This window comes from Pogoniulus pusillus, chromosome 21 (assembly GCF_015220805.1).
Source record: "Pogoniulus pusillus isolate bPogPus1 chromosome 21, bPogPus1.pri, whole genome shotgun sequence".
Taxonomy (NCBI): Eukaryota; Metazoa; Chordata; class Aves; order Piciformes; family Lybiidae; genus Pogoniulus; species Pogoniulus pusillus.
In genome coordinates, this window is record NC_087284.1 from 13,822,771 (window position 1) to 13,841,012 (window position 18,242).

At 42.2% G+C, this 18,242-nt stretch overlaps 2 protein-coding genes across 9 annotated transcripts in view; one reads left to right on the top strand and one right to left on the bottom strand.

The window, feature by feature from the left end:
- RANBP9 (RAN binding protein 9) overlaps window positions 1-13,280 on the top strand; it is a 39,550-nt gene extending 26,270 nt beyond the window's left edge. Inside the window, exons 6-14 of one of the 3 annotated variants that reach the window (XM_064161020.1) lie at window positions 1,108-1,292; window positions 2,320-2,432; window positions 3,710-3,818; window positions 5,212-5,402; window positions 7,011-7,158; window positions 8,754-8,875; window positions 11,084-11,235; window positions 11,937-12,048; window positions 12,430-13,280. In XM_064161020.1, the coding sequence (XP_064017090.1) occupies window positions 1,108-1,292; window positions 2,320-2,432; window positions 3,710-3,818; window positions 5,212-5,402; window positions 7,011-7,158; window positions 8,754-8,875; window positions 11,084-11,235; window positions 11,937-12,048; window positions 12,430-12,560 (1,263 nt within the window). In that variant the 3' untranslated portion in view covers window positions 12,561-13,280. Of the gene's footprint in view, window positions 1-1,107; window positions 1,293-2,319; window positions 2,433-3,709; window positions 3,819-5,211; window positions 5,403-7,010; window positions 7,159-8,753; window positions 8,922-11,083; window positions 11,236-11,936; window positions 12,049-12,429 lie in introns of those variants that run through there. The other 2 variants (XM_064161021.1, XM_064161022.1) reach the window with 2 other exon arrangements.
- On the bottom strand, window positions 785-18,215 carry NOL7 (nucleolar protein 7). Of its 6 annotated transcripts, none has more exons than XM_064161029.1 (9): window positions 18,016-18,215; window positions 17,861-17,921; window positions 17,709-17,767; window positions 17,495-17,526; window positions 16,401-16,488; window positions 15,358-15,479; window positions 15,197-15,274; window positions 14,054-14,152; window positions 785-1,034 (listed from the first exon to the last, which is right to left on the bottom strand). In XM_064161029.1, the coding sequence occupies exons 1-8, from the start codon at window positions 18,159-18,161 to the stop codon at window positions 14,091-14,093; spliced, it is 648 nt and encodes a 215-aa protein (XP_064017099.1). In that variant the 5' UTR covers window positions 18,162-18,215; the 3' UTR covers window positions 785-1,034; window positions 14,054-14,090. The 6 variants fall into 6 exon arrangements, with proteins under 6 accessions (XP_064017099.1, XP_064017097.1, XP_064017100.1 ...); XM_064161027.1 differs by lacking the exon at window positions 785-1,034 and adding an exon at window positions 8,879-9,894; XM_064161030.1 differs by lacking the exon at window positions 785-1,034 and adding an exon at window positions 9,901-10,252.
- Window positions 18,216-18,242: the final 27 nt, after the last annotated feature.

Consider the following 18,242-nt stretch of genomic DNA (forward strand, 5'->3'; position numbering starts at 1 on the left):
GAAGCTGCACCCCTCCTCATTAGAAATGTTTGTTTTCATCTGATTAAAATACTTGAGATTTGTGTTTTGTTGGTTAGCTGATGCTGTGAACAATTTATATTTAAGAAAAAAGAAAGGGGGGGGTTGTGGGGAGTGGTGGTGTGGATTGGAGGAGAGATCAGTTTGGCCATGGTTTTAACAGCCAGAGTGGTTTTCTTCAGTTTCACTGGACTTACTATTCATGCTGACCTGCATGGTGATGGCTTCCTACTGATAACTTGAGGGGTTTTTAGCATATAGTTTTGTAGGTTGCATAGCATTGTACCATACTTCCATTGTCTGCAGTATGAATGTGACATGGGGATATTTAAAAATAATAAAGCAGCAGCACAATGCCACCTACCCCCACCTGATTGCATTGCTCTTGCTGAGATGCTAGCTGCATTTGAGATAGTTACTTGAATCTCAACAGGCAAGTTGTACTGTTCTCATATTTTACATATTTCAGATTTGCACAGAGACCTAATCTCTTAAGTAGAAAATAAAACTGAAACAACAATAAATGCTTTAAAGTCTTTTTCTAGATACAAATCCAGGAATTCACAAGAACTTCAGTGTACTGTTACAGTTCCTTTTAGGTGCTGCACTTGGACTTTGAGGATACCGAGTTCTCTGTCCTGTCAGTTCTTGCCACTAAAATTCAGTGATGTTTTAAGTATCTCACTCCAAAAGGAAAATAGTCCACTTTGTAAGCTTAATTTTTGTTCTTTTTTCAAAAGAAACTTTAATTCTGGTCTTTAAAAATAAATTTTTAATGGTATTTAATACTTTGTACAATTGAAACCAAAAGTTGTAAACTTTATCACCGTTTGTAAAGTTCATTTTCTGACTAGAAAGAGAGTGATCAGTAAAGACTTCTTGTAAAATAAAGTTGTGACCACCTGGAATGAAATTAGTCACTCATTGTACTGCTTGATTGGTAGAAGTTGATTTAACTGCTGGAGAGATGATCCAGATGTGTTAGATTCTTCATATTGCTAGTAGCAGTAGGGATACTACAGAGAAAGAAAAAAAAAAGTGGAGAGGTTAGAATAAGTGGAACAAACTAATTAAAACCATTTCTTGCAGCCAAACTTGTACCCTACAGTAGGGCTTCAAACACCAGGAGAGGTTGTGGATGCTAATTTTGGACAACACCCGTTTGTGTTTGATATTGAAGACTATATGCGAGAATGGAGAACCAAAATTCAAGCACAGATTGACAGATTTCCTATAGGAGATCGGGAAGGAGAGTGGCAAACAATGATTCAGAAGTAAGACCTTGATTGTTGTTCATTTCAAAAGAAAAAGGTTAATAATTGCATGAGCTTTAAAACATTTTACCTATTGTGCAAAAAAGTGCAGGTAGTATCCAAACTAGAACAAGTGGTTTTGTTAACAGGTTTGATAAATGTGGATAAAGTTGAGTGTGAATGGCTGTTTGGGGAAGAGCTATCTACATCAGCATTAATTTGTCTTCAAACTGGATGAAGCTGTGTTTAGATTAGACATTGGGAGGAAACTTCACCGTGAGGATGGTGAGGCACTGGAACAGATTGCCCAGAGTTGCAGAAGCTCCATTCCTGAAAGTGTTCAGAGCCAGGTTGGATGTGGCCTTGAGCAACCTGGTCTAGTAGGTGTCCCTGTCTATTCTGCCCTGCATGGGGAGTGGAATTAGATGATCTCTGAGATCCCTTTCCAACCCAAACCATTTATGAATCTGTGAATTGGGAGTCTGTAATGAGTGTAAACCTTTTGTTCTGACTTGACCTGTCTAATGTGGATTAGGGAGATGAATTGCTATGGTTGTAATGAATAGTTTTAATATTTGGGCCTCTGGAAGCTTCCCTTTGCATCTCAGCCTTCACCACATCAGGTTAAGAGGTGGCTCATTGGTGCCTCACTTGGGAAAACAGTTGTTATGGATTTGCATTTTTTATTTCTTCAGAGAAAGCAAAATGTGTGCAGAAGTTTCACTTCAGTGTATATAATGAGCAAAAAAAGAAACTTTGTTAGCAGGTAGTACTTTACCTTTGGGCAATGACTCAATTTAATTAAAATTTGTCATAATAAAATGATACATTGACTTAATTCTTAAAAACCTGTTTTACTGTACAGTGTTTTGCAGAAGATGCTGGCTCTTAGCTGAATTGCTTTTGTGTGACTTCCACAGAAACTTCTGAATTTCAAGTAGAATTCTTTAATTTGGTCATTTCTTGGAAAGAGTTTTTATATTCAAGAAGTTCTTTTTTTACCTGTTTTTAATGAGTGTCTCTGGGTTTTGTTTCTGTTTGTTTTTAGAATGGTATCATCTTACTTAGTTCACCATGGATACTGTGCAACAGCAGAGGCATTCGCCAGATCCACAGACCAGACTGTGCTAGAAGAACTAGCTTCCATTAAAAATAGACAAAGTAAGGCTGGGAAGCACGTTGCATTCTTTTTGCCTCCTCTCTCTCATGTACTGCTTGTTAAGCATCATTGTAGAATTTCCTTTCAGCTCTACTCTGTAGTACAGTCCTTTGCTGCCATGTAAAAGCTAAACATATATGAACAGCTGATTAAGATCAACTTCTGCACTAACACGTTGAGACTTGATGCAGGAGAATGTGGTAAATTAGCTGTTGTCTCTCTGGAATGGCAGATTGACCTGTTTTAAACATAGGGGTGTAATGTCTGTAAATGAGTGTTTGTGAGAGCTAATGGTCATTCACAAACAGCAATATAAAACTTGTTCTTGACAGACATTTAGACTTTTTAACTGAAAAGGAGTAGAGTTCAGAGATGGCTTTTTAATGTGAATCAAATTTGAGTATTCTTGCTTACACTTGTGAGTGGGAAGCAGACGAGGAGATCTACGCAGCAGTTCACTTCTAACTTGCTGTGACAGTGCTGTTTGGCAGCCTAATTAAAAAGAGTGCCTTCCCTGTTCATTTAAATCCCTACACAAGCATTTGTGTAACTGCATGACACACCACGTGGAGAAATTGCTCTAGTTGAAAAATAACCCATTCCTTGGGCTGTTTTTCATTTGGATCAATTTCTCTGGTGATGGATGGAGTTGTGAGGCTGTTTGCGACTTGTGCTGGGTTACAATAACAGAAGCATCAACAAAATCAGGGACTGTTGTGGAAAGGTTTAGTCAGCTGCACCCTGACTTAGAATTGTGTGTCCTAGGTGAGAGAGAGTAAGTTTTGATTTTCATCAAAACTGAACCTGTGGGAGTGGGATGTGATTTGGATGCTCATGGGTGACGGTAGTTTGGCATGGGCTTTTATTTGTGAATGAGGAATAATTTGCAGAAGAGTGTCAGCAATCTTAATGTGCAGTCTGAGTACAAAGCAGTTGTGTGCTGGCAACAAATGAAAACACTTGAGTACTCATTTAGACCTATGTAGGTGGAGGGCAGTTCTTAAACATTCCTGTTAAACATTTTAAGGAAGCATGATGTTTCTTTACACTGTTCTTTTTCTGAGGGAGAAACCTTGTTGACTGGTGGTTGCAGTGTCTTAATTGTTAATGTACATGTATTACTTTGTGAGCTGTCCATTTAACTGATGTTGGTTTTGGTGAACAGAATTCAGAAACTGGTTTAGCAGGATGAATGGAGAACCCATTGATACAACATAACAGCTGTGTCCAAGTTTACTAGAAAAAAATCCTAATCTCTTATTTGTTTTTTGGTGAACAGGAATTCAGAAATTGGTTTTAGCAGGAAGAATGGGAGAAGCCATTGAAACAACACAACAGTTGTATCCAAGTTTACTAGAAAGAAATCCTAATCTCTTATTTGCATTAAAGTGAGTCTTCAAATTATACAGATGTGTGTTTATAGATGGCACAGTACCTTCTGAGACAAGAGAGTTACTCATTTAAAGCATTCACAGAAATTTGAACAAAGTTAAGCAGCGTTTCTTAGAAGATGTGTGTAGTTCACTTTCTTTGTGCTATATTATTTGCTACGTGTTTAACTAGGTTTTGTCATTAAGATCCTGTTTTGTAGCATAATTCACATCTCACTGTAGACTTGTTCTCTAGAACTAAGTTTTGTAATTTTTCTTTTATCCATTCTTATCAGTTTGGGTGTCAAGTGAAACTTAAAATGTAAACTGATACAGTACCATATTCAAAGTAGGTCAAGAGTCCTGTTGGCATGACTTGGTCTGTTCCTCTAAGTGCGTGATTTAAAGACCAGTTCAAGTGAGTGGTTTCACTCCATGTCACTTAAGGAGAAACCTCTGGCTAGTACTGTGGAAATTCTGTAATCCCAAAGAGTTCTCTTGGCTTCCCAGGCACACAATAGTCACCTTCATTCTGGCATTTTTACTTGCCAGCTTGGCTGATACTCCTGAATTTCCTATCATGTAGTGCTTGAATGCGGAAAAAAATCTGCTATCTCCTGTAAGAACAAAGCACTTCAGTTTTTATGTTAAGTAACTTGGAATGTGTTTGAAGTCTGTCACGCTCAAGTGCTGAACAGAATTCACATGGTAGCACTGCAGACATCACAGAATTCACAAAATGTGAACGTTTTGATGAAAGACTTCACTTGATAATGTCAACTGTGTACTATCTTTTTATCAAGCTGTCTTAAATTTTGCCTGTTCTGTTGAGGCTATCCAAGCCTAACATGTAAAGCAGGAGTTCTGAGCTTCCTTAAAGTCCATAGTAAAACCTCCTTATCTAAAGTAAAACTGACAAAGAGCAACAGCCTCTAAAGGGAAGGTTTGTATGCAAGCTTGCTTTTCAAACTGTTTTCCAGTGCAAATGTTTAATGTTTAGAGTTATTGTTTAATGCTTACTGTTCCAGACAGTCAGACTGTGTGCTTTGAGAGAAATGACAGACATGACAACCTAACAACACATCCTTCTCAAGGAATAACCTTGCCCCTGCCAGTAAAGCGAAACAGTTAAACCAAGAAAGTAATAGTTTAGTTCTCTAACTTTGAGGACTTACTGACAAAGTCTGTGCTCAAAGGATGATATTCCTGTTCTCCCTCACAAGTTTTATGATGGTGTATTTTTAGCTGCATACTCCAAAATTCGTTGCCGATTGGTTTACTGCCATCCAGCATTCCTCTTGAGTCAGACTTTTTTGTATATTTCACACTAAAATGAAATCACTGATATCATTGGTAAATTGCAATGTGTGACTTTTGTTTTATTAGCTTAACTTCTTTGCCTTTCGTTTAGGGTGCGCCAGTTTATAGAGATGGTGAATGGTACAGACAGTGAAGTGCGGTGTTTGGGAGGCCACAGTCCAAAATCTCAAGATAGTTACCCTGTTAGCCCTCGGTCATTCAGTAGTCCTAGCATGAGTCCCAGCCATGGAATGAATATTCACAATTTGGCAACAGGCAAAGGGAGCAGCACACACTTTTCTGGTAAGTTGATGTGGAGGATATACATCATCAGTCTGGATATAACGCACCGTGGGAGAAATGAAACCTCCAGAGAATGCTAACCCGTTTTGTTTAGGAGTTAATACCACACGCTTTGTTCACAAGTGCCGCAGTCTCTGGGGAAACAGAAAGTGTAGAGATGGGATCAGATCTCTTTTGCACATGCTCTTGGTTTTACTAAGTTAGTAAAGTAAGTTGCTGCTGATTTCTAAGAAGTACTTGCTTTCAGGAGATGGAACACATTTTTGGTTGTCATTTCAATGACAACTTATGGCTTGGGCAAGCTGGTTTAAGTCCAGTAAAAGGAGGATGTGTATCGACCCCTTTCCTGTGGCATTTATGGAATAGTAGGAACAGCTGCTTTTGTGTAGGAAATGCCAGAAGCACACAGATGGAGTAAGGTAAAAGACTCTTTGCTGGCAGACGAATTTCAGTCTGCACAGTTGAGACAATTCTGCAAGAACCTGCATGGTGAGCAAGCTTCAGTGGGAAATCTGAATGTTCAGAACTGCCCCAGGTCTATGGGGAGAACCCTGTGCCTCCTAAAGTACCCTATGGAAAAGTTGGGCACATTAAAATGCTATATGACTGTGTCGTCTTTGAACTCAACGTTCTTAAGGTAGCAGAGGCCATTAACTTTCACTTCCATTTCATTCTTAAATCCAAACTGGAGCTGTTGGTGGACTTGCCCTTTTTTGTCTCTTGTGGAATTGAGTAGGAATACCTGCTGCCCTTGGAAAGGCAACAGCTTTGCTTTCCTTCTGAGTCAAGGTTGCTGTTGTTAGTGGCGGTCCACTCAGATTTTCTGCTTGTTCTTCAGGTGGTTATTGGGGGTAGAAAGTACCTCTACCTTCCTAGTCATGAAAATAGAGGCATCACTCTGTAAGCAAGTTGATGAATGTGTTATTAGAATTAAGCCTTGGGATTTCCTGAATGGCAGCAACTGTTCTGTATACTGGAAAAGCCCTTCCTGTGACCTGTTTCTATATTGAAACATACTAAAGAGCTCCTGCTTTTCAGCTTGATAGAACTGGCAATTAAATTTGCTTCTAGCAGTAGTTTGGTGATTACATTTTAGAATGGCCAGAAGAGGTTATAGCCAGACATCATCATTTCACAGCATGGTGTAATTTTATTTAGCAAAGCACAATATTAACAATTAAAATAATTGTATGGGGAAGGAAGGAGCTTGTATTTAAGTGTAACAACATAGTAAAGTATTTTCAGCACTGAATTAATTTATCAAGAGATGAGTGCTTCTATTCAGAATTATTACAGTGGCCTAGAAAAAGATTTTCAGATCTTTCAGAAACAATGGTTGGTTCTAAAAAATGAGATCCTAAGTTGATGCAGTTTTCTGTTTCATTGCTGTAGAAGTACAACTGAAAAATACCTCTGTGTGAGCGCTTGCTAAGTGACACTTGGCTTCTGCACTGTGGAAGCTTTAGAGGTTTGAATACTTGAAACACAGAGACCTAGTGTTCTGGTTTATTTGACAGATGTAGTGCTTACTGACCAGGAAAAACTTCTATTAATCAGTACTTAAAAATAAGTTTGTAGATGATTAAAATTATTAAAACTTCTTTTCAGGGTTTGAAAGTAGTTGCAGTAATGGAGTAATATCAAATAAAGCGCATCAATCTTACTGTCACAATAAACACTTGACCACCAGCTTGAATGTGCCAGAGCTCAACAACGTAAATGTATCAAGATCACAGCAGGTTAACAGCTATTCCAGGTGAATAAACTTCAGATGCTTTTAACTTATATTACAGCTTGCCTTGTTCATGTGCTTGTATTGCAAAAAGCTTTCAGTAGGATTAGATGTGACTTTTTTTCAAGGACAATTGAAACATTTAGTGTAAGGGGCCAATGGCTTCTGGTCACTCTCGTGTGCTTTGGTTTTAACTTGTCAAGTTCAACAGACTGTTCTCTCCTGTTAGATGAAAGAAATGCTGTGGATAAATTCCTTGGCTCATAGCTATTTATGGTCAGTTTGGAAGCTGCATAGTGAAGATGAACTAGCCCTCTGTCACTGGCATTGCTTTAAGTGCATTGCATGTAGGTAATCAAAAGAATCTGAATAATTCCCCATTTACAGCAGTGTCTGCAAGGCAATTGCAGCGGCAGTGTGCACTGTATGGGCTCTCTTCCGTTCCGCACAAGAATTATTTGCCTGCTGCAATCACTGTCACTTGTGCAAAGACACTCACCTCAGAGAATGAGTTAACCAGAGTTAATATGGTTATTCATAGCCAGTAAATACCAAGCTCTGGATTGCACAGATGCACCAGAACCTAATTTGATGTGGAATACCACAGTATTCAGCTACATTGTCCAAGATGGATTTCCAAAAGCACCAACTAGGATGTGATGCTGTGGTGGTGATAATAAAAGCAATTTCAGTTGGATAGTGATGACTGGGGGGGGAGGAAGTAAGAACTTACTTTAATGATTCATGTTTGTGTTAACTCTTGTCTCTGCCAAAAAGCCTAGCAGTGTCCAATTAACTTTGAGATGTTTCACAGGAGGAAGACAATTCCTTGGCTGCAGTGTTGCCCAGTCAGAGAGGCCTTTTGCTTTCCTTTCTCAAAGGGAGCTGAATATTTTTGATTGCTTAGAAGCAAGATACTAAACTTTAATCTTTTTGGTCTTGAGAGAGGTTTTAGGTTGTTATTCTCCATGACAAAACAGGACAGGCTAGGATGTAACTGTCAGTGAAGCTCAGTCCCCAAAGCCATACTGGCATTTTCTGAAGGTGCTTCTGTGACCTGCTGCAAGCAAAGTGTGGTGAGGAGGTGTGTGATGCTCTGAACTGGCCTCTGAGTTTCTCCTTTGTTTCAGTTTGCTCAGTATTTGCTTTGGGCTTTTCTTTCTTTGCCCTGTAATTGCAGAGTGAGAGATTGAGGCTTTTTGGAAAGAATTATTTGCCTGAACATGATATTATCATAGCAAACTGTATATTATTAACTGTTATTTTCTATTTAATGGGAATAGTATATTTCCAAGTGCATTTTCTTCAGTTCTGTGTATGTACAGATAAAGTAAAAACTTTTAAAGTTTATGGAGTGTGTGTTCAGCAAGTGTTACAATACTTACTTCTGAATAATAGTACACTATTTTGGCATCTCTAAATGTTACTACATGCCATTGTTAGTTGAGAAAGCCTTAAAATTTCCCTGGGCCTCTGCTATCAGCAGTTTTTATGGGGAGAACTGTGACCTACCTTAATATTAGAAGCAGCTTTTCATTAGCCAGGACTAGGGGGTAGTTCTGTGCTTAAGTTGTGAAGTTAGCCCTCAGTACTTAAGACTTCTATTCCTCTCTTTTCAGCAATGATGTAGACATGGAAACAGATCACTACTCCAATGGGGTTGCTGAGACATCATCCAATGGCTTCCTAAATGGTAGTTCTAAACATGATCACGAAATGGAAGAATGTGACACAGAAATGGGTCTGCAGTGATATTTCTTACATTTTTATTAAGTGATGGCAACAAGGTTATGTTTTTACTTGCAATGCTTCCCAACTTGCTAATTAGGGGTATCAGCGCCAATCTTAATTGTGTGTGTGTGTGTGTTTGTTTTGCTGTTATTAGATGTACATCTTTTAACCATTGATTTAAGTGCTCCAGTGGCAGTGTGGGAACAGGGAGAATTGCTAACTCGTGGATATTGAAACTAGCATCCGTTTCTAAGGAAGCACCTTTGAGAGGGATGATCCCATTGTGTGGCATACTTGGGTTAGGGTTGGCTTCTCCCTCTTCCCTCAGTCCTTTTAGCACTCACGGCATGTTTGCATTCAGCAGTAAGTGTAAATTCCAAGTCACTGAAACTGGAGAATGCAAAGTGCCAATATGAAACGCTCAAAAGAGCAGCTCTGAATGGGAATTTACAGGTGAAAAAAAGAAGTTTCCACCCCCCCTCTCACCCCTCCGTAATTTTACATAGTTGTGGTCTAAAAACCACCTTTTTAACTTTTATTTGCCTCCTTTATACTTAATCACATGTATTTGTGTTTTTGTACCCTCGGATTGCTAGCACACCCTTTAAAAAAAACCCTGTTTACTCTTGACAGTTAGGGTGCTGACTGTCCCTGGCCAGTCAAGGGGCAGGCAGATCACTGCAGTGTGTGCAGCCTGGAGCTTAGACAACGATTGCTGCTGCTGGCTGGCTGACGAAGTGGAGGAATCCAGCCCAGCCATTTATGCAGTTGCAGAAACAATTATTTAACCAGACATCAATTAATAGGTAATTTAAATGAGATGTGAAAATCAGGACATCCCTGGTAAACTTTGAATGCAGCAATGCTTACAGATAGCTGTGGACATGTGTGCCACTTTGCTGGTGAACACTCGGTGACTGTTGAAAAGCAAACACAATTCTGTTCCACTCCTGGAGAAGGGAGATTCACATTGCCAGACTGTTTTCCCTGTGTTATGCTCTGGAGCTGGATAATAACAAGGCCTCGTTTCTGTGACAGAAAAACAAAACAAAACAGGTCTTTGCTCTTGCAGCCTTTCCCACAGAGGCTTGCTGTGACAGACACGAAGCAGCTGCACAGGGTGCAGAGTGCTTGTGTTGTTTTTTTCATGCCTTTGGAAAGTGATGTTCTAGTTTGGGCTGCAGCTAGCAACAAACCACTGCTTGAAGACTCGTAGGTGCTTCACCTCTGTAAAACAAATGTGTGGGTCCACAACTTCCATTGTTTCCTCCCCGCAGTTTGAGTTTGGGGTGCTTTTGCATTTTGAAATATGTATGTATCTCCTTAGCACTGTGTATGTACCATTAGGTTGGCAGGTTTTTTTTTTCCAAAGGTGATATGCTGAGATCTAAAAAAAAAGTAAAGCAGTCACTTATAAATCCTTGTTTATAATTGTGGTCCAAATCCATCACTAGGTATCAGTGTTAAAATCAGAAAGGATAATTTTGGTAATTGAAGTGTACAACAAAACTCTTGAAAAACTTGATTTCCTTCATGGAAAAAGGCAAGGAATAGATAAATGCTTTTATTGACAAGTTGCTTTAGTCATAAAATAGGCAGAACTTTCAGAGAAGTTGAGTTACTATTGATAAGTTTCATTAATATCTTTTAAAATCACTAGCACTGAGGAATATTGTAGCAAACAGTAAATAAATTGTAGTGTTCTGCTTGATTGAAAAAAACAAAACTGAAATGTCCAAGTTATCAATATAATGCTCCTATACAAGGAGTAGGAACAGTCTAAACAGTTGTCTTGCAGCAACATCCCTCGTGGCTGTTTGGGAAGGATTTTTTTTGCCCTTTGTCAGTTCCAGATTTGGAAGAAGTGCAGTGCCAAGAATTAATAAAAGTAGAAATGTGTGGGCTTTTAATTTTCAACTCCTATAAACTTTTAAGCTAAACTCCAGTTTATAGTCTAGTTAGTTTAAAATGATCCACTGCAAAGTAAACAGCCCCTGCAGACGTTCTTTGCTGTTAGGTAACCAAGGATCTTTGTGTTTGTAAAGGAGTTCAGCAGCACTTGATGTAGGAGTATGTTATGCCAAGGTCTCCGGCCCAGTATGCTTTCTCCGAGAAAGCAGATGTCATTTGGGTGAAATCAGTGCAGCTTCTCTAGATCTGTAGCTTGTTATTGGCAGCTCTGGTGGTGGTGGTGATGATGACGATATCATTTTTGCAGAAGTAGATTCAAGTCAGTTAAGACGCCAGCTATGTGGTGGCAGCCAAGCCGCTATCGAAAGAATGATCCATTTTGGAAGAGAATTGCAAGCAATGAGTGAGCAGCTAAGAAGAGAATGTGGCAAAAACACAGCAAATAAGAAAATGCTCAAGGTATGTGTCATCTCAAATTGTGGTGTGAAGGCAAGAATCTGCTGCCCAGAAAGTGTCCACAGAATGCAGCATGGCAGCACTGTTCTGATTCAATGTCTGCAGCTCTTTCCTGAGAGCAATAGTCTGGTCAGCTGTGGTATAACAGTCTCCTGTCTTGTCTGCATAGCACAGTCACAGGAAAAGTAATTTCATACTGCAACACAACTGAAACCAAATTTAGCACTTCCCTCAGTCTCCTTTCTGGCCATGTAGCTTGACTTCTTGAATCCAGGTGCCATTTTCAGCATTAATGACAAATAAACCACAAGGAAGGGAATTGATAGAGATACCTCACGTGTTCTCTTTAGTACTTGGGGGTGTTAAGTGGTTTACCTTGATTTAAGACTGCTTTGTAAAGGACTTTCACTGATGAAGACTTGGTGCAATTTTCAGTCTATTTTCTCTTTCCCTGCCTCACTGTTAACTGTTACTTCTCTGTTGGGGGGAAAAACACTGCATGCTTAAAAAGGAAGGAAGTCCTGCTACAACTACTGTCCTTCTGTAGTGATGAAGCTGTATCCTTCATCAAATAAGGATTGTAAAAGGAACGGTGTGTGTCCGGTCACCTTTTTGATTCTGAACCAAAACTGGTGAAGAAAACCATCCTTGACTTGACTAGTGGTATATAGTTGTGACATGTAATAAACCCCATCTTTCCACAGGACGCATTCAGTTTGCTTGCATACTCAGATCCCTGGAGCAGCCCTGTTGGAAACCAGCTTGACCCAATACAAAGAGAACCGGTGTGCTCTGTACTGAACAGTGCAATACTCGGTAGGTGAGATTTCCTGCTGCTTCTCTGGTGTGATAGGTGGGGTGGTGTGCCTATCCTAGACAGGCAGCATTGCTACTCAGCATGCACCACTGGCTGTGCTGAGTAACAAAGTGTAGGAATGGTACACTCCACTAGAGGGGTAGTTTTGGGGTGATGTTAGAATAACAGAGGTCATCCTCTGTTGCTGTCCATAGGAAAAATGGTTCTGTTCAGTAATGATGCTGTGCGTCTGAAAATGTCACTTTGTTGCTCCTGCCATGTCTAGCAAGCTTGGCAAGTAAACCCAGGAATTTGGAACTGACAAGTGAGCTTAAACCCTGTGTTTTCAGTGTGCTGCTATACAAATAGGTTATTTTAAATGCCAGTGGATTCTCTTTCAGAGACTCACAACCTGCCAAAGCAACCACCGCTTGCCCTAGCCATGGGACAGGCATCACAGTGTCTAGGATTGATGGCTCGATCAGGAATTGGATCCTGTGCATTCGCCACGGTGGAAGACTACCTACACTAGCTATGCAGTTGGAGATCTGAAAGGTGTTGTGGCATATTCAACATGGAGAGTAGACCAGCTCTGCTGACTGGAATTTGGAGTTTTCATTATGTACTAAGGACAAGTCTGTTGCTTTATGTTGCTTCCTAGTTTACAGCATGATGCAAATGATTTCTAACTTAGCGTTAGGAGAAAATTTCCATCTTTAAACCTCTTAGACAACTAAGAGTGCAGAGTATCACTGATAATGTCAGACATCCAAATTTACAAGTACCAATCCTTGAAACGATTGTCCAAAACAAGCCAACAATCCTGCTGCCTTGTGGGATGGACGAGAACATGGATGGATCAGCAGGTGGGCAAACGCCAAGCAGGATGACTTGCCAACCTCCACCCCCATTGTTACATAGTTCAGTCAGTGTAATTTGCAAAATGCATAAACACCTGATGGTTTGGATATATAGTGTTGATGGGAAGAAATGATATTTTTTAATGTGTACTGTAAAACTTGAATTACTCAGGAGCTGAGTGAATATGTTTGTTGCTACTTACAATCCCAAGCTGTTGATCTTAGTAGTTTTTTTTGTTTTAACATGGTCTTTTCAACTTTGTTTCCTTGTTTAACTACAAGACAGCTTCTGTTGTGTAGACTCACCAGTTTAACTGTTGTATTATAACAGTATTACATGTCAACACAGTGTGGTTATGACCTATTTATATAAAAACCAAATATTTAGTCAATTTACAGTCTTAATTTAATCTTTGTACACCTTGCATTTTTAAAAGTGCTTAAATAGTACTATATTGCAATAAAATGTAGTGATACCATAATTAACCAGCTATTAAAAACTTACTTCTACATACATGGTAGCATGGACTTGTATGCTACGGTGCCTTGGTCCAAGAGTTCTCTCCTTGAACAGCAGTTCTCAGGTAGACCACTGAATCAGACCACCACCTTGCTGGTTGAAATGGCAATGCCACTTTCCAGGAGGAGAGCACTGCAGGGCCTGAGCTGGCAGCAGCTCAATGCTTACTGCAGGTCTAGTAGGGCAGAATCAGGGGACTGATGGAAACTTAGTACTTCCTATAGGTAGTGGTGGGGGAAAGACTTATTTCTTTAAAGTACTCATTAAGTTGGACAGAAGGGTTCTGCTGTGTGGGCTTTCTGAATGATTTTGGTATTAGAATACACCCTTAGGGGTGAAAATAACTGAAAAAGCAGGAGTGACTGCTGTAAGAAAGGCAGTGTCTAGAACAGCCAATGCACCATTGTTCATCTTTATTCTCTGCAAAGTTATGTTGCCTCATGGAGGCAGCTCTACAAGCCTGGTCCTAACACCACCTCCAGCTGTTCTAAGCCAGTATTAAGGGGACACAGTCACTGCCCTGGTCCAGTTGTTCCTTGGAGGTGGGAAGGGAGCAGGGAAACCAGTTTGGACACAGCTGTGTGGAAATTAGTGCCATCTGTTGGCTGGAGCTGAAAGTAGGGTGGTGAAGTAGGGAAAACACACCTTTGCGTTGAGAGGCTCCTTAGCAGCACCTTCTGTCTCATGTGCCCTTGCTGAACTGTGCTGAAAGCCATCTTGTTGCTTTCTGCTTTATTTTTTCCCCTGAAAAAAAAAAAAAAGCAAAGCTATTAACATTTTCTATTGGAGAAGGAGCAATCTAGTGCCTGATTACTGTGTGTCAGAACAGAAGCACTGACTGCAAAGCCAATAAAACTTTCTGCTGGGGCACAGCACTTTCATTGCTTAAGCACTACTGAAAAGCCGATGCTGCCTACTAAGAGTAACTTGCCTGTTATTAATGACTCTCAGGCTCCACTAGTGTGACTGAAAGGCAATAGGTGTGTGTAAAGAGTCTGTTCCCCTACACTCCCACAATGCCACTTTTTATAAGGAGACCTTGGTGCATGCACTGCAATTCTGGCATCTTGGCTTTTTTACATATAGCTAAAATTACTTCCATGAGCTCAGAGACGGCAGAGCAATTAATAAAGTATTTATCTCAAACAAGTACACATGGCTCTAGGCCCAGCTGCAGTTTCTTAACTGGAAAAAATTGTCTCTTCCTGTACATTGTCTCAACCCCCCTCCCCCGAGAAGCACTCACTAAACCTGCACCAGTTGCTGCTACCTGAGTTAAACTAGTGCAGCCTTTTCCCTACAACACAGAAGCCAGTGGAAGGAACACAAAAAAGAACTCTAGGTCACGAGTGTCAGGTAAATGGTAACATAATGCACAATTACCTTAGCCTAGCTGCAGAAAAAGCAGAGCAGAAAGCAGTAGGAAGCTAAAAAAAACAAGGCATGTGCTACTCCCCTATCCCTCCCATTACAGCAGAGGAGAGACAACACCCAAAACCCCAGAACCTAAAAGCAGCAGCCCGAACAGGAAACCTCACAAATTACAATCTGAACTTCAAGCCCCATAATACTTTGCTGCAGCCAGCACCTTCATTTTGAAGCTGGCATGAAGCAGGATGCTGTGAATAGCAGACCAAAACTCAACCATGGCACAGTCCTACTACATGTTCTTTCTGTGAAGACAGCAGCAAGCTCCAGCCCTTGACCAGGGTTGACAGAAGAGCTTTGTTTTTCAAGTGTAAAGTACAGCTGCATAAAGCAGTACCTGCTTTTACTGTCAATACTCACCCCAGGTTTTATCCACAAATTGAACTGCAGCTTTCTTAACTGGGTTCCTCTTGTTTTCAAGGGAAAAAAACTCATTGGCTGAAATGAAGAGGAGTATTAATTCACCACCAAGTTTAACACAGGCAATCTACATGCAGACCCACCTCAGAAAAACCGCTTACCCTGGACCCGGTTGGTTCCTGGTCCATAGAGCTGAGTGTTTAGAAAATCTCTGGCAAGCTGCTGGTGGAGGCCTGTTGCACTCTGATCTTTTAAGCACACAGCTGTGTAGTTTCCTATTGACCTGGTTAAACAGAGAGGCAAATCCTTGCAGCATGGTTGCAGACCCCAGAACAAGACACAGCAGTCAGTGCTTTGCTACTGGAGCCCGGCAGTGGAGGGCGCTGGTTCTGCTGCTCAGCCTCACTTTGCAGCAATGTTAAAAAAACAGTAATTGGAACAAGACCCTCAGCTTGCAACCCCGTGCCTTTACACACCCCAAATAATTCCCTCCGAGTCCTAAACTAGTCCTACCAGAAATGAACCCAAGTCTGCTGTAGGATATGAGTGGCAAAGTTCTTGCATTTCAGTCACAGAATCAAACAGGTTGGAAGAGACCTCCAAGATCATTCAGTCCAACCTAGCACCCAGCCCTATCCAGTCAACTAGACCATGGCACTAAGTGCCTCATCCAGTCTCTTATTGAAGACCTCCAGAGACGGTGCCTCCACCACCTCCCTGGGCAGCCCATTCCAATGCCAATCACTCTCTCTGTGAAGAACTTCCTCCTAACATCCAGCCTATACCTCCCCCGGCACAACTTGAGACTGTGTCCCCTTGTTCTATTGCTGGTTGCCTGGGAGAAAAGGCCAACCCCCACCTGGCTACAATGTCCTTTAATTCTAATTCAGTGCTCAACCACCAGACTGGTAGCAGCACGTAACAGAATGTCTGCTGCCACACTTAGGACTACACAGTTACCTCAGATCAGCTGTATGCATGCAACACATTAGAACCTGACAGATTTTGTTTAATAGGTGTTTGTGTGTGCATGTATTTTTCTTTTTTTTTTTCAAATACACTGGCTAGGAGGCATCTTAAAGGTGCTTTGTTTGTAGCACATAAACATGCTTTCAGCGAGAGGAAGAGCACAGAGACTACCAAAGGCAAAAGCAACCACAGAGTGACAGGACTGCCACTGTCATGGCCCCCGCTTCCAGCATACCTTTTACCCTTTCCTTGCTTGCCTTTCTTCACCTGCTTTTGGGCTTTGCTTTTTCTCTGCTTTGCAGCTCTACCTCCACGGCGTTTAGCTGAAGTAAATTTAATTCAAAACCAGAAAACAATTAGCCAACATTATGAATCAAGAGCTGTATGTGAAAAAGGAATGAAACAGCAATCAGGTTGCGAGCAATGAAACATCTTTAGGTAATTCCAACTGGCATTTTTCACAAACTGACTACAAGGAGCCAGAAAGTGTGGCCCTCAGAGCGTGAGGGAGAGGAAGCAGCGCACCTCAAGGATGCCATCTGAAGTACCACCAGTTAGTTCTCCCCTTTCTTGGCATCCAGCACATAAACCAGGACTCAAAGGACATTCACAGCTACAAGTAATGCACAAATGGGAGCCCAGCTTCAGCTTTATTCTTACCATTCAATATAGAGCAAAGCTGAGCATCGAGATTGTCATCCTGAGCTCATTTCTTGTTTATGCCAACAGGCTCTTGTGGTTTCCTTTTTTTTTTGTAAGGACTAGTAGTAAAGGGGGTTAACAGCAGCCATTAGACCATCCAGCTGTGTAACTATGTGAGGAATGGATAGATAATGCTTAAAACCCCACACACTTGGGTTTTTTTAATAAAGTACTTCCAAAGTACTGCTGAAGAGGGCTGGAAAAGAGCAGAATCTGAAAAAAGTTACTAAACTTTCACAGATGCTGTTAAATCATAGCATAGTATGTAAACTAGCAAGGTGACTAACAACTTGATCCATAAACAGCCTTTGTAGCTGAAACACATTCTAAATAACCTCTTTCTCACAATCCGAGTTCTCCGTTGTGACACTTGCCCACTAATTCCTTAAACATCTCGGGTGACTTTAACAAACTATCGTACAGCAAACGACTTTTGCACAACGCTCCCCAATCTGATCAAATAGGACTTCAGACTCTTCCTCAGGCACTGCTCCTCGGCAGCAGATGGTCTGCCCGAGTTTCAGCCCGTCTGCGGGGCCGCAGAGCACTACCCCGCTGCAGCTCCAGCAAAGAACTGAGCCCTGCGCTATAAGGGGGAAGCACCGCGTCAGCAAAATAAGTTCGTACCTCGGTTAGCTGCCGCAGCCGGCTCGGCGGGTCTGTGGAGTAAGCGGGAGGCGACAGGTCACTCTTTCCAGCCACACTGCCTTGGTTCACTCAGAATCCGCCAACGCTCCTGCTTCCTCCCCGCCCTCCCACAGACAGGCACTGAGCTCGCCACCTGCCGGCAGCGCTCACCGAACATTCCAGCACCACCGGCCCGCCGCGATCGCCCCCTCACCGTGCGGGCGGTGCGGCAGCCAGCTCCTGCAGAACGGCCTCGGGGAGACGCTTCCGTTTCTGCGAGAGAGGGAGACGGAGGGAGGTTAAGCGGAGCGGGGGCGCTGCCCGCCCGCACGGGGATAAGATGGTGGCGGGGAAAAGGACCCTCACCTTCTGCTCCGTGAATAGCTCCTGGCGCCGCCGCCGCTTCTCCTTCAACAGCTCCTTGTGCCTGCGGGGGAAGCATGAGGTGCGGTCAGCGCGGCCTCGGGCCGACCGCCAACGGCGAGGGGGGCCCGTTCTGGGAGTCGTGGCTGTGTCCGTACCTCCGGGCCGCCTCCCCCACGAGCTTCCGTTCGACCTCAGCCGCCTCCTTCGCCACTCCAAAGGCCACTTCCTCCGGGGCCTCGTCCTCCGAGGAGTCCGGGGCGACAGACCCCACGCGCTCCGCTGCCTGCCGCCGCCGCGCCATCTTGCGGGCGCCACCGCCGCCACCCCTGCCCCGGAAGTGCTCCCGGTCCCCCGCCCTCCCGGGCACGCCCCGCCCCGGGGA

Coding starts and splice junctions, on each gene's coding strand:
- NOL7 (XM_064161029.1), bottom strand. CDS start 18,161: ATGGCGCGGCGGCGGCAGGCAGCGGAGCGCGTGGGGTCTGTCGCCCCG. Junction 17,922..18,015: donor GTGGGGGAGGCGGCCCGGAG/GTACGGACACAG, acceptor CTTCCCCCGCAG/GCACAAGGAGCTGTTGAAGG. Junction 15,275..15,357: donor AGGAACCAACCGGGTCCAGG/GTAAGCGGTTTT, acceptor TCTTCATTTCAG/CCAATGAGTTTTTTTCCCTT.